The 21,888-nt window shown below is 42.6% G+C and overlaps 1 protein-coding gene across 1 annotated transcript; it reads left to right on the top strand.

Annotated features, from left to right (window-relative positions):
• Nucleotides 1-1,552: 1,552 nt before the first annotated feature.
• TIMM44 (translocase of inner mitochondrial membrane 44) lies at nt 1,553-20,907 on the top strand. Its single transcript, XM_084302922.1, has 13 exons — nt 1,553-1,596; nt 3,566-3,673; nt 4,172-4,342; nt 4,886-4,966; nt 5,623-5,772; nt 6,551-6,690; nt 7,192-7,277; nt 8,306-8,398; nt 8,717-8,841; nt 10,467-10,517; nt 13,147-13,236; nt 17,133-17,243; nt 19,918-20,907. The coding sequence occupies exons 1-13, from the start codon at nt 1,567-1,569 to the stop codon at nt 20,035-20,037; spliced, it is 1,356 nt and encodes a 451-aa protein (XP_084159048.1). The 5' UTR covers nt 1,553-1,566; the 3' UTR covers nt 20,038-20,907.
• The last annotated feature ends 981 nt before the right edge of the window (nt 20,908-21,888 follow it).

Below are 21,888 nucleotides of genomic sequence, written 5' to 3'. Positions count from 1 at the left end.
TGTCAAGAAAGTGTATCTTTGGGTTGTCAGTTCATGACAGTATGAATTAGACTTTAAAACAATGCACCTGAATATTCATGCTAGTACTCAAATGTCTTTAGCCTATCAGTTTCCTGTGTTCAGACCTGGTAGGTAAGCAAAAGTACTGGGGCTGATAGCTTGATCTTTCTCCAGTGGCAATGCTGATTCAAAAAAATAAAATATCCTGCACCTTCAGTTGTCAGTGCCATGCTGAAGGCCTGAACTAAAAAGGGATTAAAAAAAAAAACAAACACACATGCTTTTTTCCAGTGTGGGCCAGGTGTGTCAGCCCCAGGTGGGGGCAAGGACCAGTATGTGAGTGGGAAGCATCTGGTGTGGGTAAAAAGGCAAAAAGGGAGGAGGTGGGATATTTCACCTTTTTATACAAGTAATAACTTTAATTAAGCAAAGTGAAAGTGATTATTTGGGTCAGAATTCTTGTTGCAGGAGAGATGAAACTTTATGCTAAAGAATTAGAAAAAAGGAGTAAAAAGCCATTTGAAGTGTAGTCATGCAATTAATGTTAAAGTAAAGCTTATTAGACTTTTCTTCAGGTGAAAGGTTCCCTCTGTTTCATGGTATTCCTGAATTGTGCTGCCGCAATCAGAGTAGCCAGAATTCCTCGACATGGAAAACCAGCTTGAACTAGATACTTCAGAGCTACTGTGAAGCATCCCCCTCCCCATACACACCTTCAACACTTCCTCCCCTTCAACCTCCAGCCAATACCTTCCAAGATAACATACTTCTCAAAAATGTTTTCTGTACGCTTCAAGCTAATGAATTTTAGTTTCTTCTGCTTTTTCAGTCACAAAAGGTTAGCATAAAATAAACACCTTTTCCAACACCTCATTCAGTTCTGTTATACAGGATGTACAGCTTATTTTACACAAAGTTTTTATATTACAGTTCAGTAATGGATAGTTCTCTTGCACAGCTGTGCTGTTGAAAGGTAATTGATTCAGGGAAGTGTAGAAGTCTCCAATCAGCTCTGCTATTGCAGAAAAGGTAGTGTACAACCCTGAGTTGGTATGTTTGTTATGAAATTAGCTATCTCTTCTGAGAGCTGAAGAAAAAACCTGTGGGAATGTCCCCTTTTGGCACATATTTTAGGGGATACTTCAGGAGACGCTCGGCGTGCTGCCTAGGCTGGAGAGAGATGCTGGGAAGAACAGAAGAGTGGATACTGCACTTGATCTTTTGTTTTGGATTAAAAAATGCCCTCTTAATAAAAAAAAATGTTAGTTACAATGTTGTTTGACTCATTTTGGGGATAGGTAGTGCTGTGCAGCCTGGGCTGTGAACGCACCCGGGGGCACCCAGAGGCGATTCGTCCCGGGCTGGGCTTCAGGCTCTGGCCGTAACTGACCGCAAGGGCAAACCCTGACGGAATTTCATCGTTTATTTAACTCTCTTCAGGGAGTCTCACGGCAGAGACCTCATGGGCCCCGTCCCCGTGCCGCCCGTGACGGGGCCGATCCTCAGCGGCGCGCGGCAGCGGCGTCAGCGCTCGGCGCCGCCCGAAGGTCACACACCGGCCTCAAGATGGCGGCGGCGGCGGCGGGCGGCTGCCGGGTGAGCGCGGGAAGGGAGGCGGGCGGCGGGCGCTGCCCTCAGCCGGGGCCGCGGTGAGGCGGTGGGAGCCCCGGCCGGACCGCTCCGCTCCTCTCCTTTCCTCCCCTTCCCTCTCCTCTCCTTCCCTCTCCTTTCCTCTCTCGCCGTCCCCTGAGGCGCGGCCCGGCCCGGCAGGGAGCGGGGTTGGGGCGCCGGGGTCGGTTTTACCTCAGGGGTGGGAGCTCCGGAGAGGCGGGCAGCCTTCGGCCTCATCGCCGCTTCCTCCTCATCCTCCCCTCCTCCTCATCCCCTGCCCCTCCTGTGTCGCTGAGGGGATTCCTTCCCTCATGCTCGGGGCCTTCTGCGTTCTCTTTCTCCTCCACCGGCCTCGCCCACGCTACTGACTCGGTAGCTTCATCACAGTGACCCACGCTGCAAGTTGGAGCTGCTATAAAGCTAGGGAAAGCAGAAAAATTAGCCTAGGTCTGTCTTGGAGCTTCCAGGGAGTCTTCACAGGGCTGTCTGTAGCCTTGGGCTGTTCTGTTGATGGGGCTGAAAATAAACCAGGAGGCTTTTCTCTTCTGTTGAGCAGGTGAATGGATGTATTAATTCAACACAAACGTTCTGGTTCTTTAAACCTATTTTTGAGATGCTTTGAAGCTTGTTGATCTTCTCATGTGCACAAAGCTAAACGTGGCATTAAGCATTTCTTTCAAAGTGGTCAGTAACATGGAAGAAATGTGCATTTTGGTTAGGAGCTGCGATCTGTTAAAATCCAGCAGGCCTCCTGTCCTAGGTTTTAATGTTCTTAATTCTTGTAGACGTTTCAATTATGCATATAATAATCTGGTTTATTCTTGCTTATTGCAAAGCTTGTCCTCAGTGATGACTTCGGCAGCCAAGTTTGAAGGCTGTGGAGAGCATTTCATTTGATTCAAACTCGATCAAATTCAAACTTTTAAGTTCAGCAGTCCAGCAAGTGGAGCTTAGGTAGAGCCGCAGAGCTGAACTTAAAATAAATAAGAAAAACTTAAAAAAAAAAAAAAAAGAAAAAAAAAAAAAGCAGGAGCTGAACTTAAAATATGTGACTTATTAGGAATGTAGAACCCAGTGAGTTATAACGTTTATCATTGGGCCATTAGGGTATGGGCAGTGATGTCAGATGTAATGTCTGGATTTGGCTTATGGTGCTTGGCAGCAGTGTTGTTAATGAATCACAGAATGGCCAAGGTTGGAAGGGACCTCTGAAGACCACCCTGTCCACAACCCCCTTGCTGAGCAGGATCACCCAGAGCACGTTGTGCAGGATCATATCCAGGGGGGTTTTGGATATCTCCAGAGAAGTAGACCCCACAGCCCCTCCAGACAGCCTGTCCCAGTGCTCTGTCACCCCCCCAGTAAAGAAGTGCCCCCTCATATTCCTCCTATGCTTCAGTTTGTGCCTGTTGCCTCTTGTCCTGTTGCTGGGCACAACTGAAAAGTCTGACTCCATCCTCTCTACACCCACTCTCCCTTCAGATATTAATAAATGAGTTTTCCCCTCAGTCTTCTCTTTTCCAGGCTAAACAGGCCCAGTTCTCTCAGCCTGAAGCCACAGGATAGGGCAGCATGGCTATTTACCAAACTTTTCAACATCTACAAGCCTGATAAAACACATAGGCACATTGTTAGTTTGGATGCAGAATTAAACGTTCTCAGCTTACAAAATGTTTTCCTAAATCCTTAAAGCCCATTTGTTCTGTTCATGCTTTGTTCTTTTTTTTTTTTTTTTGTTATTTAGGGTGAGCAGTTTGAGAGAGACTCGCAGGGAAACAGTTTGGCTGCATGATTTGGGTAACACAAGTCCTTAGGTTACTCAGCACGCAGAATCTGTTCCCAGGAGAGCAGTAAATATTACCCATTTGCAGTATTCTTTCCTGTCTATCTTGGCTCTTCGAGACTGCTGCCATCTTGTATTGTGTGCTAACTTGATCGTGTGTTTTGATTGCAGAAATGTCTCATCAATGGCATATGGCTTATATCTAGAAGATACCCAGTTCCTGCAGTCCATAGTGGTACCATGTATAGAATGAGCACGCCTCTTTTAGAGATCAATCAGGTTGGTTAATAGCTGATTTTTTTTTTATTTCAGGATGAATGTGGTTTCCCATTAGAGTACTGAATCTGCTAGATGTGGATATGTTTCTGAGAAGCAACAGTTCTAGGATGAAAGTTTCAGCAGTTCAAGATATACGTGACAAATCCAAGGATTTTTGTAGTAGCAGAGTCCAAGTGGCAGAATTCAGGAGTGGTGCTGTAGTAACTTCATCTACTGGGTTGTTTCAAGCCTGGTTAATGTCAAACTGCCCCTAGAGAAGCTTTTTTTTTTTTTTTTTTTAATAACTATATAGATTTATTTCACAGGGCATCAGAAATGTGTCTAATGCTTGGCTGTTTTAAGGGGAAGGGGCTTATTTTTCAAGGCAGTGGTACAATTTTCCACAACATTTAATACATTAGAAGTGATCCAGTGCTTGGCTTAAGTAAATCTACCTGCTGGCTTTGATACTTGTTTAATTTCTCTTTGGATTCTGCAACATGTAACAATTTTCTTTAGTCTAGATGTTATTCTTCAGGAGGAAGAAAGGGTTTTATATCAGGTTTTGTGGAAAACATCAAACAAGAATTAGCAAAAAACAAAGAGATGAAAGAAAGTATTAAAAAGTTCCGAGATGAAGCTAAAAAGCTAGAAGAATCTGATGCACTTCGAGAAGCAAGAAGGAAATATGTAAGTCTTCCCCATGAATTCTGTTGATGTGTTCATTGCATAGTCACTAAGCTATTAGAAAGACTCAAATTTAACATTCAGAAATGAACTTTTTAGTTGTTTGCATTCCAATTTTTATGAGAAGTTCTGCTTGGCTGTAAATACTGACAGGTAAATGGATGTCTTAGTGGAAATCTTCCCAGCTACCATTCACTGGAATTTCTCCTATAATGAGAAGATAAAATAAGGGAGCATTAAATTTGATGTTGACAGTTTTAGTACTTCTTCTATAATCTTTAAAGAATTATAAACAGCAGTAATTAAATGCTGGAGCTGGTTAATTCAAAAAATTGGATTTTACCCAGAAAAGAATGTGTTATACTCTGATTTTTTTTCAGTAAGAATGTGTTCCTCATTTGGAAAAAAAAAGTTATTATGGAGAAAGCTAAATGTAGTAATCCTGTATAGGCCCAAGCAATTGTAGCTCTTTTTGCCCTGTGTTACAGTGTTCTATCTGCTAATGTTTTTTTTTTTCGTTTTTTTTTTTTTTTTTTTTCCCCACAGAAAACCATTGAATCTGAAACAGTGAAGACCTCAGAAGTGATTAAAAAGAAACTTGAAGAAATCACTGGTACAGTTAAAGAGGTAAAAGAGCCATGGAGTAACCTTTCCCTGTGGCAGTTAGGTTCTGAGGTTCTGTGTTTTGTGTGTATTTGAATTATCACCTTTTCTTTTTTATTGTTGGTGCAAGTTGTTTGCTATACCATAGGTGATCACTATTGCAGATCGTAAAGGATAGAGCTGTTAACAAAGTTTCAGCGTCCTGGCTCTTGTGAACACAACCTAAATAATATATTTGAACATGTTGGACTGAGAAATGCATTTGCTAATTCTGCAGGAAGATTTGAATAGCAGAGAGCTATCTCAACCTCTGCTCTGCCTTATCTTAAGAAGCCGTATCTGATTGTTTCAAAGAACAGGACTGGGATATTTTTACTCTGGCATTGTTGACCTCCTCTTTGAGGTCAAGAAGAATATTTTCTAAATGTATGGGTAGCAGCTATTACAAATGGGTATGGTCCTGTGAGTAGCCAAATTATTGTTCTGTACAGACATGTTGTCTGAGTTTCAGTGGCGAGCCAGTATTCCAGTCTCTCCTGGGACATAGAACTGTGTGTTCACCTTAGGTTTGGTTGGTTTTACTGTGTGTGCATCAGGTCTTTAGCATTCATAAAAAAGGCTGACTCAAAATGTGTTTTCACCTGTGTTTTTGTGATCTTTTCTTCCCCGTTCTGTTCCAGAGTTTGGATGAAGTAAGTAAGAGTGATATTGGCCGGAAGATAAAAGAAGGTGTGGAAGAAGCAGCAAAAACAGCAAAGCAGTCTGCAGAGTCGGTGACAAAAGGAGGGGAGAAATTAGGCAAGACAGCAGCTTTCAAAGCTATTTCTCAGGTACTTCAGCTATTTCTCAGGTATTTCTCAATGTCCCATGCTTCTCTGGGACCCAGTGCTGCGGACACTGCTTGTTGACATGGAAGCTATGTGCAAGCTTGTGCTGAGTATAAAATCAGATGCAAAATTTTTATTGTAAGACCTTTTCTATTAAGAAGTAGTGCTTGTGAGACATTGTAATAAGCCAATAAATTGAAGAAATGTATTTTATAGGTGTAGCATTCGCTCAGTAACCCTAGAAAAGTTTAAGTCTTGTGTAGCTGAGCTTCCATAAAAAGAAGTGTTATGGGGAAAACTGGTTTCTGTGTTTGTGGAGTAGAGTAGTAACTGTCCCTCTTCTGTAGACAAGTTCTAGTGGTATTCTTGGGAGCTACTGACTGAAAAACTGGCATGCCTGAAGCTCTCCTTTCTGAGAAAATAAATAACCACTCATATGCTTTGATGCCACCTTATCAACTGTCAATTAGCTTAAAAGGAAATATTCCACTTGACTGGTTACTCATCGCTCCTCAGAAGTATTAGATTTACCCCTTATAAGAGGAGATACCAAGCCAGATGGAACATTAGCCTTAGCAGTCTCTCTGTTTCTCATAAGATGGCCTCTACTAGCCAATTGACTAGCCAGATGTCAGTTCTAGCCACTCTGCACTGTTTTTTTTCTTTTTCTTCTGAGTTAGAGAGCCTGGAATAACCTATCTTCTTCCTTCAACAGAACCATTTTGGGGGGAAAGGAGGGAAGAAAAAGTAAATCAACCTAATAGGGGTATTCTCTTTTCAGGGAGTAGAAACCGTTAAGAAGGAAATAGATGAAAGTGTTTTAGGGCAGACTGGTCCTTACAAGCGTCCAGAGCGACTACGAAAAAGAACAGAATTCTCAGGCGAGAGGATTAAAGAGGAACGAGTATTTGAAGCTAATGAGTAAGTATTGTTTATAATTTAGGGTAAATATTTCTGTGTACAATGTGATAAAAGCTTTAAAATTTAACTGCAGATCAAAAATGGTTAAATGGCTGAAATAAGGCTGTAGGGAGAGGTGTGACCTAGCAAAGCAGGTAGGTCTGAGAGCAAATTGCCACCACAAATTGATGATACTGTATCTTCTGATCGTGAAGTTGGGCATTTAATAATACCAAGTGGGTACATAATGTTCTGTCATGAAACTATGACTTGCACGTGTTACATTTTTCTCAGTTCTAACACCTTGCTATTGAATTACATTTGGCAGGACTGAGTCTGAGCTCTGCTTTCTGTACTGCCTTGCTCCACTAAATCATGTATCTTTTATGCTGTGCATCAGCGTCACTGCTACTCTACGCTGTGGTGATATTCATGGCAGTGATTCATTGGGCTGTCGTTCTTTTTATTTTCACTCTCATGTAAGCTACTTGTTCACAAGTACCCATCTTCTGAACTTTCTAGAGAGGCCATGGGTATGGTGCTGCATAAGGACTCAAAATGGTATCAGCAGTGGAAAGATTTCAAGGACAACAATGTGGTGTTCAATAGTAAGTGTTCCAAAGACAAAGTAGTAGCACATTACTTTCTCTGATCTGATTCTTGCCATGTGGGACCTGATGCCATCTATGCAACTAGTCTAAACATAACACAAATCATGACATTTGTTGTTGCTGTTGCTGTGAGGTGGTGTGATTAGGAGATCTGCAATGTTGTCAACTGTGTGTCTTTTCCAAGCGGCTCCTTTTGTGTGCACATCTCTTCCCCTCTTGTCTTTGGGCAGTCCCAGTTCCCTGTAGGTTCCTTCACCGTTGGTCAAAGAATTCTAGATAGATCCACTTTTACACTGCTAAGAGGTCAGGGCAGACATAAGTGCATGTCACCGGGGATAGGGCTGGCCTCTTGTCCTTGAGCTTATGGTGAGGAAAAATCATGTTTTTAGTGAGCTGGTTTCTACTGTCACCCGCTTAGAACCCTGGAGTATGGGGGACTTTGTCATTAGGTGGTTGTTGTTTGTTTGTTTTTTGCAAAATTTAAAAGTACTGGATATCTCTACTGCAGTGGGCAATAACTTCTGATAGTCATCTAGATGCTTGATGTTTCTGAAAAGTGTAAAGAAACGATAGGAAAAGGGGCAATGGGTGCAAGCTGGAATATAGGATATATAAGGATACTTATAGTATACTTATAGGATATATAAGGATACTTAAATATGAGACGAAACTTTTTCACGGTGAGGGTGACGGAGCACTGGAACAGGCTGCCCAGGAGGTTGTGGAGTCTCCTTCTCTGGAGACATTCAAAACCCACCTGGATGTGTTCCTGTGTGACCTGATCTAGGTGTTCCTGCTCTGGCAGGGGGATCAGACCAGATGATCTTTCAAGGTCCCTTCCAGTCCCTAACATTCTGTGATTCTGTGAAGATGGGGAGAAAACTAGATTTTGAAATTGAAGGTTGTTAATCGACAAAGAGCTTTAGAAGAGTGCTAGCAGGTTTCATCTACAACCCGTTGCTTGATTTTTCTAGTTCAGGAACTCAGTGGAAGGACGCTGCTGCTCATGTCTCCTCTTCTTTCAGGGTTCTTTGCAATGAAAATGAAGTATGATGAAAGTGATAATGCATTCATTCGAGCTTCCAGAGCTGTCACAGACAAAGTCACCAATTTGATAGGTAATGTTTAATCGTTGCTTTGATTAAATTCAATTTTCTAGCCTTCTAGCTGTGTTGCTAGTAACTGTTTGTGTGGTACTAGCTTTTTGGGAAAGATTTGGGAGCTTTATTGTATTTTGCATGGATCATTATCCAGTGTCAGACAGTGTAGCAACCTGCTATTGGCAATATGACGACAAGTGAATAAATCTGGTGGGATAAATCTCAAGTGTAACCTGCAGTCTGTAGCTGTTTCAAGATGAGTCTTCCTTCCATCTGTTAGATAACCCAAGGTCCATCTTGTTTTCTGGTAACAGTCTCTCTGAATTGTTTTATCAGGTGGATTGTTCTCGAAGACTGAAATGTCTGAGGTTTTGACAGAGATACTCAAAGTGGATCCCTCCTTTGACAAAGATCGTTTTTTAAAGCAATGCGAGCGTGATATAATCCCCAATGTCTTGGAGGTAAGGTAGGGACAGAGTGTGATGCATTTGTTTTATTTTCTCCTTTACTGCAATATAGAAGACTTTTCTTTCAGTTTCGTAGTGCTAAAATTAAAAGCAGGGGCTGTATTTGCTTCTCAAGCACTCAGCTTTGCACACCATTATACATACGGTAACCTTAGAAATAGGAACTTGCATTTTGCATTATAGTTTAGTTGAAAACCATATTTCATAATTTAATAGCCTCACCAAAATTCTTTGGGCCTGGAAAAACAACTGGCCATCTTCTCCCATGAGTAGTAGTATGAACATGAGAGGGATCAAACTGAACTAAGTGAATGAGCAGTTCTGAGTATCAGATGTTGGTGAAGGGAAAGAATTTGGTGCATGTGCATTGCTGCTTTCTAAACGATCTGTAACTGCTTGTGAAGACCAGATCATAACAAAGGGTTCAGTGAAAGTATTTCTGGCCCTAGTCCAGAAAGTATATGAAACTTCAAAGACTAAGTTGTGAAAACACTCAGAGGATGATAGTAGAGATGAAGGGTGTGCTACAAGGTAAATCCGTGAAGGATGTTACTACAGCTGTGTGTAGTTCCTCTCACTGTTGTAGTATGTCAGGAAAGGCAGTGAAAGGAGGGTATTCAAAGAGGTACAACAGCAATTGTTTTGAGAGATCTGTATGAGATTGGAAAGATCAAGGCTTGAAGAGAAGGAAGTAAATGCTAATAGAGAGCAAAGTGTCATTTTTGTCATCCTACAGTGTAATGGAGAAGCATGTTATGATGTTGGAAGGTGTTACCTCAACCTAATGCGTGCCAATACACACAGAAATATTTGTGATTCTCTAGTCATAATTAGTTTTTGTCACTTCTGTCTTTCTAGTGACTGACCTGTGTGTGTATCAGAGGCATGACTGAAACTGCAGTGTCTGCAGTGAAATGGGACAGTGAATAGTCCAGTCCAGCTCCCTTTCCTGACAGTGCCATGTCACTAAAACAAGCTACAGAAGTGTGGTGCACTTGACTTGGAGCAGTTTTTCACAGGATAGTGTTTTCAGGCTTTACGTGGCCAGCTTACTGACGGCATTAAGCATGAAGGTTTCTAGCCGTTACATTGAAAAATACCCTGCTACATAGAACTAGCTTTATTTTTGAAAACTGCTAAATTTCTAGCATCTGTCTTGTTATGAGTCCCAGGTGTTTATTACACGGTTTTAAAGATAAACCTTTTTATGAGTTGCAGTGTGATTTTTCTGCTCATTATGTTCCCTGACAATTTTTCAGCCTTAAAAACTATGGACCTCATATCTGTTTTGTATTCTGGCTTCTGTTAGATCCCACCTCCCAGGATCTCTGCATAGGGTGCATTCTGGTGATGTGCTAGACAGTAGGACTTAAATTTGTGTCTTAATTATCTAAAGATTTATGTACCTCTGACTAGGTCTGTTTTTTTTTTTTCTTTCTTCTTTTTAAATAGAAGTTGTTATTGCTGCTCCTCTTTGATAATTCTTGCTCTTTTCCTACGTCAGGTTTTCATCAGATGTGGGGTTTAAAATAGTTTGCTGCTGAAAGTGCTGTTACTTCAACTCTCAGACAAGGCATGTATTTTAAAATGTTCAAATCTTATTGGTTTTTCTATTTTAGGCTATGATGTCTGGAGAGCTTGAGATCCTCAAAGATTGGTGCTACGAAGCAGTAAGTATAGCTACTAAAAATGTCTGAAAAGGTTTAGGATTCTCATTTATAAGTAGGTGTGCCGTGCTTTCTTTGCAAGCCATTTAGCCACTGCATCTGTGATGTCGCTTACCTGTTCTGCCTGGCTGCTCCCCCATCTAAAACATTCATACTATAAAAAACTAATGCAATGGATTTCTGCAGTAGTACAGATATGAGAGAGAGGGAATTGAGAGAGAAGCTCAAACTAGTCCAACTAGCTCCAGTTCTACACAGCCATTCTTGATTTGGATGGGCTTTAGTAGAGCCTCTGAGGATTGGTGCACTGTATGTTCTAAATTCCAGGGGAAACTGAAGAAGTTTCTAGTACAGAAGTCTCCAAGAATCAATGAGTCTTTCAAGAACTTGTGACATGAGGTTTCACGGGGCTTCATCAAATTAGCGCCTATGCAGCCCCAATTCACAACATTTCCAGTTATGTTTAACATAATCCCAGAATTGCTGTGGTGCCTGATTTTCCTGGAACCATGAGTGTCTTGACACTGGACTGGTTTGTAGGAGGCTTTATTAAGAGAGATGCAAAACGAAGTGAGCACACAGATCCCTCTTGACTCGATACTTACTTCAGCTTTAATGAACCACTGGAGCCTGAAGCTATGGGGAATGAGTGGAAAGACAGTGTATGGTCAGCTGTCTTCCAGCATAGCCATGCACAGAAACTGTCTGTAATGTGCTGGCTGGGCTTGTTGGCTGTGTCTGCCCCATATTCCCCAGTATCTCAATCACAGAATGGTTTGGGTTGCCCAGGACCATGTGCAGACATCTTTTGAAGATCTCTGGGGCTGGAGACTTCACATCCTCTCTGGAAAACCATTCTAGTGCTCTGTAACCTGCACAGTAAAGAAACACTCCTGATGTTTGGCCAGAACCTCCTGGGTTCCAGTTTGTGCTCATTGCCTCATCATGGGACTGGCCAGAATCCCTGATATGGTGTGGAAAGGTGCAGAGATGTTTGAGCTGACCCAGAAAGGTGACAATTTTCTGCTTGCAGGGTCAAGTTGTCCCTGGAACTATAACAAACAAAATTTCACTGCAATATCCCAGCAATCTTGGCAGGCTCAAGTTTTTCTGAAATTGCAGCATAGAAAATCAGCAGCCTGGATTATCTGGCTGCAGAAAACTGAATTTATTGCTTAGATGTTGATTTTATTTTTGTACAGGTATAATTTTTCAGTATTGGATAAACTTCTTGAAGGATTGAATATGAATTTGTTGTGATTCAGTGCTTGTACTGTTCATTTAACTTCATGGAAGCAGATCTTTACCTGACAATGGCGTTTAAACGAGACAGGACACGTGTTCTTTTCACTCTGCTCCAGAATAATTCTGTTGTTAGCAATGCAGGCCCATACTTGATTTGTTTCTAAATAATGTAACTGTTTAAAATGAATGTTCTCCTTACTAATGACCACCACCAGAGGGCTGGAAATTCACACGCTGGAAGGGACAGTCTTTAGTGTTTACAGTTTTTGAGGTTAGCTGTTTTTATTCTGTCTTTGTAACAATACTGCATGATGTAAAAAAGTAGGATATTTAAAGCAGTCTGAAAGTAAAGACAGTTCTTTAGTGTTTCAAGCCACCTTTGAAATGATACCGTAGAACTCCTTTCAAATTTCTGGAGGGAAGTAGCAGATTATTTTGGTTTATAAAACACAGACCAAACCCTTCTAAGCTAGTTGTAGTTACAAATTAAGCTCAATAGTCATGAATCATCCATAAAATAAGGCAAGGTAGGAAATGAGTCCTATTAATGAGGATCCAGAAGATAAAGGCTCTTGAGCAAAATCATACTGAGTGTTAAGTTTGTGCTACTGGTTACTAAACTGTTGGAATACAAATCAGTAAGGCAAGTATACCGAGTCAGAGTTTACCTAAAACAGTGGCCTGACAGTTTAGTTTAGACCAGATGACCTCCAGGTGTCCCTTCCAACCTAAACCATTCTTCAGTTGTGTTTCATAGAGCTGTGTCTGCTGTCCCTAGCATCCCTGTTCTGTAACTCCAGCTTTTCTCTAGTGTTTCAATGTACTTCTGTAGGGTTTTTGCCTTTAAATGCTTGTGACAAAGGTTAGTGGTGGGGAGGCATGGTAGGGACTGCCTCCTGTTTGTTTGATAGCAGCCAAAAATACTGTGATACTTGCTGGAAGCAAGTGGCAATTTGAATCCCCAGCAGCACTTCTCGATGCATAAATAATGAAGCATATGTACCTAAAAGGTGGCAGGAGGTGCTGGTTTGCCTCCAGGTTCTGGCTGAGCATTAGGAAACCAGCTTCATTTCCAAATTGTTTTCTCCCTGTCTGCTGTCAGATCAGAACTTGCAAGTTCCTTGGCTGTCAGTTTGACTCGGTGTGCATACTCTGCTGTGAATGATGGGTCTCCTGCTCTGTCCAGGGGAGATGGGATTCTTAGGCAGAACTTGGTTATGTGAAGCGCAGAACATTTGATGTAGCTGTTTGACATCTTGCAAGACACTTGCATTCAGCGTATTTACAAAAACCTAACTTTTTCTGATGGTTCTTGCTAAGCAGAAAATCTCTTTTTCTTTGACAGAACAAATTTAAACATGTAACACAGGTTTGTTCCTTCATTTAGACTTACAGTCAGCTTGCTCATCCAATCCAGCAAGCCAAGGCCATGGGTCTGCAGTTCCACTCCAGGATTCTGGACATTGACAACATTGATGTGAGTATCCTTTTCTTTATTTCACCTTGGGGAATGAATTAGAAACTCACAACTTCATGTTTTTCCTTCTTTGATCTGTTTTTTGCCTCATGCTACCTTGGTATTTACCATTTCTGCTAACAGAGATCATTGTTGCTGGAAGGGAGACATGGGATAGATAAGGAGTGATTTGCTGCTGTGTGATCAAGCCTAAGTTACAGCATTGTGGTTTGTCTCCTCTGTGCCAGGGCCCCTTGGTCTTAATCACCATGGATTGAGAGAGGCTAATAATAAAGGCAAGTAGCACTAACCCAGTGCTTTCTGTGAAGGGCTTCGTTGATGCTTACTCTGGATGATAACGTGCAATGCCTTTGTGACCCGAGGTTGTGCAGTGCAGGAACAGTTATCAGAGAGAGTTAACTGCTGTTCTGTATGGCTCTTGATAACTAGCGAGGTAAAAATACCTAATTTAAACCACCCTCTTTTAGTTTAAAGCCATTACTCCTTGTCATACACTCCCTGATAGAGTCCCTCTGGAGAGGGCCCCCAGTTTCCACAGTCTTCCTTCTATCACCGATGTACCTATAAAACCCTTTCTTATTGCCCGTGATGGCAAATTTAATTCCAAAAGGGCTTTGGCTTTCCTAGCCTGAGCCCTGGCTGCTCAGACAGTGTCACTGTATCCATCCCAGGCTCTCTGTTCCTGCTTCCACTTCTTTTTCTGGCTGAGTTTGGCCCTTGTTTATCCATGCAGGCCTCCTGGCGTTTTTGCCCAACTTCCTCATTGATAAGTTATTAAGTGTCTCTGTAGGGACTGATACCAGGTCAGACAGTGTTCAGTGTTTTCATCAGTGATGTAGAAAGAAATAGGGAATTGTTGCTGATCTGTTCAGACAGTTACCATAAAGCTTGGTGCAGGGCCAATCCTGTAGGAACAGAGAATGCAGTTACATCTACAGAATAAGGATCTAAACCCACAGGTAATCTGGTTCCAAGGGAAGGATGTGGAGAATGTAAGCTTTCAGGTAGAGGTTAAAATGGAGCATGGTGATAATAATCACTGTTCACAAAGTGGGAGTTGTTCCTGATGTTGTTTGGGCATATCGGCTTGCTGGATGGTGCTTACTTACAGTCATACCCTCCTGCAAGACCAGAAGTTAGGAAGAATTCAGCAGCTGTGATGGAGAACCAAGAGAACAGAATTTGCTGCTGTTGGTGGTTTGCTCAAAGGAGTTTTGCTGATGGTGATTTTTCTCTGTCTGCAGCCCTGTGCACAAGTCTTTCTTTTTGTGCTCAAATGATTAAAAAATTGGAGTGGGTGCAGGAGAGCTCCAGAAACATCTGAGGAGATGCCCTACAGCAAAAGATTTAAAGAGTTTGTCATGTGTAGCCCTACAAAAGAGCAGTGGGAGCCGACCTGATTAATGGCTGTTCCCTCTTCACAGGGAACAAGAAAATCATCTACCTGTTAATAGACAAGGCACCTCCTAACACAGAAAGTTAATGCTTGGTCGTCTTCCTCAGACCATTTTCCATTGCTGCCTGATAGGCTTCTAATTTCCTCATCCATCTAGGGGCAGAGGAAGTCACTCCTACCAGTTTGATAAATTAGGTATTAACTGCAAGCACGTGCCGAATGAGCAGGAAAATTTCTGTAGCATCTGCAATTTGCCTGGATATCTTGAGCAATAAACAGCATGTTTTAACAAAATTAAAGCTGTGGAAGTAATAAACACGCTTGCTTTTTTTGTAAGCCTTTTAGTTAAATGAAATGTTTTTCTGTATTTTTAGTGTCTGGGAAACCTGATTTCATATTATGCTGAATAACCTTTTTCCTCTGTAGGTGCTAATTAGTATAGAGCTGTGCACTGATTCTGAGTAGTGTCTGCAAAGACATTTTGTTGTTAGCTTGTTTTAGAGGTCTATTTTCACATAACGTTTCTCAAGAAAATTACATCACCTTAGCTGGAAAATGATTGATGTGGAAAAGAATGAGTACAGTTCCTGTTACACTGTGTTGCAAGAAAGGAGCATAAAAGGATGCTGTATATTTAAATTTTGAAATGCATTTCCCTAGATAAGATTTATAGGAGTATGTTGAGTGATATCATTCACAAAAACTGTTCCCTGAATTTGAGAAAGAATGTTTAGATTTAAGGGAGTTCACATGCTACAAAGTTTACAGCACTGAAATTAAAATCAAGTCTTAAAACATCAGCATAAGAACTCACGTTCTAGGTACCTGCTTAAGCACTCTAATTTCCTCCTTCATTAGATAGCTGCTGCCTTTAAGTTAAATGAAATTTTGTGTCTCTGATATTTGTTAGGACTATTCATTAAGCTGCCTAAATGTAGTTTTAAGTATGTGACTTAAAATAGGCTTGAAAAAGGAAATAGGCTGAAATAGGCTTGAAATAGGCTTTCTGAACTTGATGTGGGGGGAGTGATACGTATACTGTCTTGAATATAAGTATTTTTTTTCATCTGGAAGTCTTGGTACCTGTAAAGGATACACCCTAATCAGCGATGTGGTCCCTCTCCTCCTTGAAACATGCATGGAAATGTGTGTTGTCAGAAATTGGCAGTACTGGATGGTGTCATATAAAACAATTGTCACAGAAATGGGTCCGATAAAGGGCTGTGAGATCTGGTTTTAGCTACAGGGCATTATGCATTGCTGGATGACCAGGCGCATTCCAAAAATGCAGCCTTGGCTGGAATGGCGTGAGTTACTGCAGGGCTAGAGAACTGATTCCCTCTGGATAAGCAAAGGAGCATTGCAGAATTGCTGAGTTTTCCTCAGGGGAGAATAAAATGCATAAATGCATATCCATTCCATTCCTGGTTCTCTTGTCCGGTTGAAAATAGCAGGGGGGAGGAGTTCTGACCTGCAGGAATAATGCAGTCGATGTTCTGAGTAGGATATTGGACTACAATGAATAGCTTACCCTGTTTTAGCTGGAGAAGCAGGTATTGTTGTCCAGCTTTTTGATTTAAAGCAGCAACCTGCAGGTATAAAATGCAGTGCACATCTTTGTAAATTGTAGCATGTTCTTGTAACTGTCTCTTGTGATGCATTCTTTACCTTGTGATAAAATGCAATGATTTTTATTGAAGAGTATACAGAAGAATATAATTCTACTACCTAAAGTTTGCTAGTTAAATTTTTAAATCTAGTTCAATACTACTTTGTGTTAAAGATCCATTTACAAGCATTTTCCTTGGAAAATTTAGCTTTCTGCTTTTGTTTTTTAAGAGCAGGGTTTCTTTTATTATTACTTTCTAATTTGGAAAAGATGAAACAGAGCCTGCTCATCTTTTCCAGACTTTTAGATTTGGAAATACCGTGAAAACTTTCAGAACAATTCTGGGAAATCTTTTAAGTATAGACTAGAATAATTCAGTTGGAAGGGACCTTTGGAGAACAAGTCCAACTGCCTGACTATTTCAGAGCTTAAAACAAAACAAATCAAAAACCTAACACACATTACTGAGAGCATTATCCAAATGCCTCTTCAACGCTGACAGGCATGGGGCATGAACCGCCTCTCGGTGAAGTCTGTCCCATCGTTTGACCACCCTTATGGTGAAGGAATTTTTCCTAATGCCTATCCTGAACCTCCTCTGGCACAGCTTTGTGCTGTTCTCTCGCATTCTGTCATTGGTCACCAGAGAGAAGAGACTGTTGGTGAAGAAAGAAAGATTTTGGGAAAATGTTTTGTGATAAGGCATGTAGCATTTGTGTGAACAGAGCAAGTATAACTGGGTGAAAATAACTCCATTCAGTGCTTGAAGGAGATGGGATTGTTAGCTGTGTCAAGCCACAGTAGTTGTGTTAAACACTTGTTGCTTTTACATTAATCTGCAGAAATGTCTGTTTTCTAATAGTTTTTTTATTATTTTTTTTTTTATTGCAGCTGGCTATGGGGAAAATGATGGAGCAGGGACCAGTATTAATCATCACTTTTCAAGCTCAGATTGTGATGGTAATAAAGAATCAGAAAGGGGAAGTGGTAGAAGGCGATCCGGTAAGTGATGTTCACCGGCTGCACATGGTTTCCCTAGGTCCCCTGCCAGCCGTGTCAGTTATACGTTCTCTGTTCCCTACAGCAGTGTGTGGTGTATTTGCATTTCACTTACCCACACACCTTATAACTCACAAAAAAGTGCTGTCTTGCTCTAATGGTGTTGCTGAGAATATCGGGGAATGTCCCCCTTCGAGGGGAAGACGTGTGAGGGGCTGGAGCACCTCTCCTGTGAGGACGGGCTGAGGGAGTTGGGGTTGTTCAGCCTGCAGCATCCTGCAGTGTTTTGGAATCCAGTTGCATGCTTCCAAAACAGTAACAGAGTGAATTACTCACCCTACTCCCTGGCTAGGGTTTGTGGGTGAGCTTGTTCCTTGAAGGCTGAGCCCTGAGATCCCCTCAGGGGTACCCTGAGAGGCGTCTGAGCTCAGTGGGAGATTGTTGGTGCAGCCTGCTGCAGGCCTTGGAGCTCTCCAGGAATTCTTGTTTGGGATTGCTACTTATAGGATCGCAGGGCCGTTGTCTTTTGGTCATTAACTTTCCAGAAATCAGGCCTTTGCCAGTTTGTTTAGGAGTCACCTTGCACAGTAACCCCTCCCCTTAGCACTTAATTACATCCTTGTTAATCAGTCACACCACAGGGCCCAATGTGATTAGAGGGGAGGCCTGATCATCTGAGGCCTGTGTCCTTGCAGAGTGGTTGACCCTTTTGTCACTATAGCTAACTTTGTGGCTCGATTCTGGCTGCCAACAGATAGGGACCTGGCTTCTCTCTGATTAAGAGTGTGATGAGATCTTTTTTATTCTCTTCAGTCATTTCACAAGCGTAGCGATTTATTTCTGGAGTCATAGATTTTCCCATTTCCATCAGTTTTATTTTCACGTTTTCTTTGTTGCGGTTATTTTGGGACTTGCATAAAACACTATTAGATGTTTCTTCACAGCAACTGAAGTTGGAGTGGTGTGTTGGGGAATGTTCTGTGGCTTAGGGGGGCTGGTTTTGGCCCTTATAAAGGAGACGTCTCCTGGTCAGACACTCAGAGCTTCTGGCAACAGGCTGAGCTTCAGTGCTGCCTTCCAGCCCTGGCAGTCCCTCATGGTGTCGTGGCCTCTTTATCTAATTTTCTTCCAGTTGAGATTTTAAGTGCATTTGTGAATTTTCATCTGCTGCTGCCTCTAAAACATGGTGTGGCCTTCCATTTTGTTATTTTTAGCATGGAGAGCCTTCTTTTGTTTGGAAATCTGTGTGTGAGGGAGAAAGATCCTGCTGTGCCCTGTGCGTTACAGAATCACAAAATGGTTGATGTTGGAAGGAGTCTCTGGAGCTCATTTGGTGTGACCCCCCAGCTGAAGCTCAGGACCATGTCCAGGCATCTTTTGAATATTTCCAAGGTTGGAGACTCCACAACCTCCATGGGCAACCTGATCCAGGGCTCAGTCATGTTACATGGCTATGCTAATAGTCATCACATACTTGCTTCAGATGGCAGTGATGAATTTACACAGAAAGCTTGAGTAAACTTTCAGTTCCATTCTGGGCAGCTTTGGCAACTCAGAAATGGTAAAATCCAAATAAACTTTGATTTGTGGAAGGAACAGTCATGGAAAAAGGGGAGCAGTTAAACTGATCATAGCACCTGCGATATTGTGTCAGATTTGGGTTCCTAGGAGCACATTTTCTGTGTGTTAGGCAGTGTCACCTCTCTCCTGAGAGATGCAGAGATTTTGTCATGTCTAGCTGCAGTGACTAGTCAGGGAGTTATTTTCATAAGACCATGTGCCGTGGTTTTACTCACAGGGAAAGGAGGAGAAAATCTGATGGAGAGGGCTCAGGGGTTGAGATAAGGACGGGGAGATCGTGCAACAGTTTCTGTCCTGGGCAAAACAGACTCAGCGTAGGGAGATTAATGTAATTTATTACCTATTACTAACAAGGTAGAGCAGAGAGAGAAACAAAACAAAAAATGAAAACACTTTTAGTGGTGGGTCCCTTTGGAGCCTGCTGAAATTGTCCCTTGTCTAACATGGGGCAGCTGCTGGAGGCCACCCCTGCAGCCCCCTGCTGCCAAAACCTTGCCACATAAACCCACAACACCATAATTAAGGGATTCATTTCATGGTATTCAACGGATTCAATTCATGGTGTGATCTAATCTACATAGATAAGTTATTATTTTTACTTTCTGTCCCTCCTCAGATCCGGTGGCGATAATTTCTGGTTAATTTGAGCTGCTCAAATGGAAATGTGGGTGCTGGTGACGTAGCTGTGGGGAGAGGATGCAGCGCTCAGACTGGTTTGGGAATGGCATAGCTGTAGCTGGAGGGAAGAGCCTTAAACTTGATTGAAGATTACAGGCAGCAGTACAGCCTGACAGCCAAACCAGTTTGAAACCAGAAACGTAATAACAGTTGATGTATTGTTAATAGAAAGTTGGCTGCTGTGGTGTCAGCTAATGTTTGTCAGGCAGAGATATTTGGGAATTCTAATGCTGTTTTCAGATATCGAAAGTTTATCTGTTCCTAACTGGGGTAAATTTTTAACCACAATTTAGTAAGTGTTGAACCTACAAAGAAAAACGACAAGTCTCTGGAGCGAATGTTACACATCTCCCCAGTCAGTACTGAGCTGGGAGGTCTGTGACCATAACGCGAGCTCTAACAAGGATTTTTCTTGCAGGACAAGGTTCTGCGGATGCTGTACGTATGGGCACTGTGCAGAGACCAGGACGAGCTCAACCCCTACGCTGCCTGGAGGTTATTGGACATTTCCTCATCAAGCACTGAGCAAGTTCTCTGAGAAGAATCGCATCTGAGAGCTTCCTGTCCCTCTCTTCGAGCGATGCCAGTTCTGAATTTGCACCAGTCTACTGCATGATGATCTGCGGGGGAAAGAGGCTAGATTGGTTCCTTTTCAGAAGAACAGGCTGTGAGGTGTGCCATCGTTCCGCCAATTCCCATCATGAACTGGACAAGTCTGACACATCTGCCTTACACTTTGCTGTGTAGCTGTTGCACTGTAAGGATGTAGGGTAGATTGTAATGAGAGTGCTCTAAGACACTAGCAGCTGCTCTTGGCTCCTGTTTTAATCGTGGCTGAAGGAGGCTGGTTAGGGTTCTGTGTATTTCCCAGTGCTTCCAGTGATACCCACAGAGATGGGTATTGAAGAACACTGCAGTGAGGTGTGACAGGCCTAGTTGCATTCTGCTGTCATCCTCTGATGGCCTTACATCAACCCCAAAAAGAACTCAGAGGTGCTTTTAAGGCACCCTTGGTCTCAGCTAATCCACATCTCATACCGAGTGGCACCAATACCAATAAGCCTTCTGTTGCTGTAGTGTCTTGTACCTCACCAAACCAAATGCAATCGGGTATTTGCACATGACTTGGAGTAGAACAGAGTCAGGATGGAGCTGTTTGCATCATCATACATAAACGTCCACAGTTCTGCAGGGGGAGCATCCTTGTTTGTGGTGTTTCTGTTCATTCTGTGAGCTGGTACCACTAAAGAGCACGCAATGCATTCCTCTGCCAGGCTGAGCTGATGGTGCGGAGGAGACAGGCTCTGAGTGGCTGCAGGGAGGCAGGCAGAGTGCTAGAACACTGATGGGGAATAAGGATGGACAGAGTAACAACAAATGAGTAAATAAAATGCAATAACAAGTAGAACATCCCCTCTTGTAGCTCAGGCAGTGATTAAGTGAGATGAGAAAAGAGGGCACAGTTCCCTTACTGTGTAAAGTTCTTCCCAAGCATGGCTTTGTTCACCGGATGGATTTCTGCTCTGGGGGATCACACACCTGTCCTGGAAGTCCCAGGTAGCAACTGGAAGGCATCGGGGGCAAGCTGGAGACACGTTTACAGACTCTTGGTTCTGAGCTTCTGCTGAAGGCTCAGTTTTGGGGTTGTGGTGGGGTTCATTTCCTCAGCTGCGTCCTCTCAATGGAAAGTGAGGGTGGGGGGAAGGAAAATAGTCGTGGAATAGGATATCAGAGGACTGATGTGGTGCTGCGTTCTGCCTGTACACAAAACAGGGTGATGCTGGATAGCACTTCTTGTCGTGGGGATGGAAGTGTCCAGATCAGTTCCTTTGAGTGTAACTGGGATTCCCTCACAGCCCTTGGGTGAAACGTTTCAATCTCACAGCCCTTGGCTGATGTGTGCAGCAAATTCAATAGCAGCCTGCCCTGCCCCACAGAAGCTGCCCAGACTTGCTGCCTGGCTACCAGGCTAGGTCCTTCTGCTCCAGGGCAGGCTGGGGATGGGTGGGATGTAGTCCCCGCTGCTTCCCTCATCACACAGTTTTCTCCCTGGTGCTTTTGCCATTGAAATAATTTCAGATTTTTACTCAGATGTTTTAAGCACCAGTACACAAACTGAAGATCTGAGCAGAGTTAATTCTACAGTGCAGAAACCAGCCATGAGATAGGGAATCCCTGCACCTGCCTGCCTTCAGAAATGGAGGACGATGCGGACCTCACTCGGTGAGGCTTTTTCTGGGATGGATCTTGTTTAACATCTGTGCACGCTGCCTGTACAGTGTGTGGAGAGACTAATTCTTTATTTGAGTGTCTGGACTGCTGGGTGGAAGTGCGGTGGAAATGAGATACTTCCTGAACTTCATCAGGGATGGGGAAAGTCTCATCACCA

Source organism: Netta rufina (genome assembly GCF_964035555.1).
Source record: "Netta rufina genome assembly, chromosome: 28".
Lineage (NCBI taxonomy): Eukaryota > Metazoa > Chordata > Aves > Anseriformes > Anatidae > Netta > Netta rufina.
Note: the sequence above shows the minus strand (reverse complement) of the source record. Positions and strands in the feature narration are given on the sequence as shown.

Bases quoted from the DNA above. Each gene is read 5' to 3' on its own strand.
- TIMM44 (XM_084302922.1), top strand. From the start codon at position 1,567: ATGGCGGCGGCGGCGGCGGGCGGCTGCCGG. The intron at 1,597-3,565 runs GTGAGCGCGGGA...TTTTGATTGCAG, and splicing joins CGGCGGCGGGCGGCTGCCGG to AAATGTCTCATCAATGGCAT. The intron at 13,237-17,132 runs GTGAGTATCCTT...TTTTTATTGCAG, and splicing joins TGGACATTGACAACATTGAT to CTGGCTATGGGGAAAATGAT.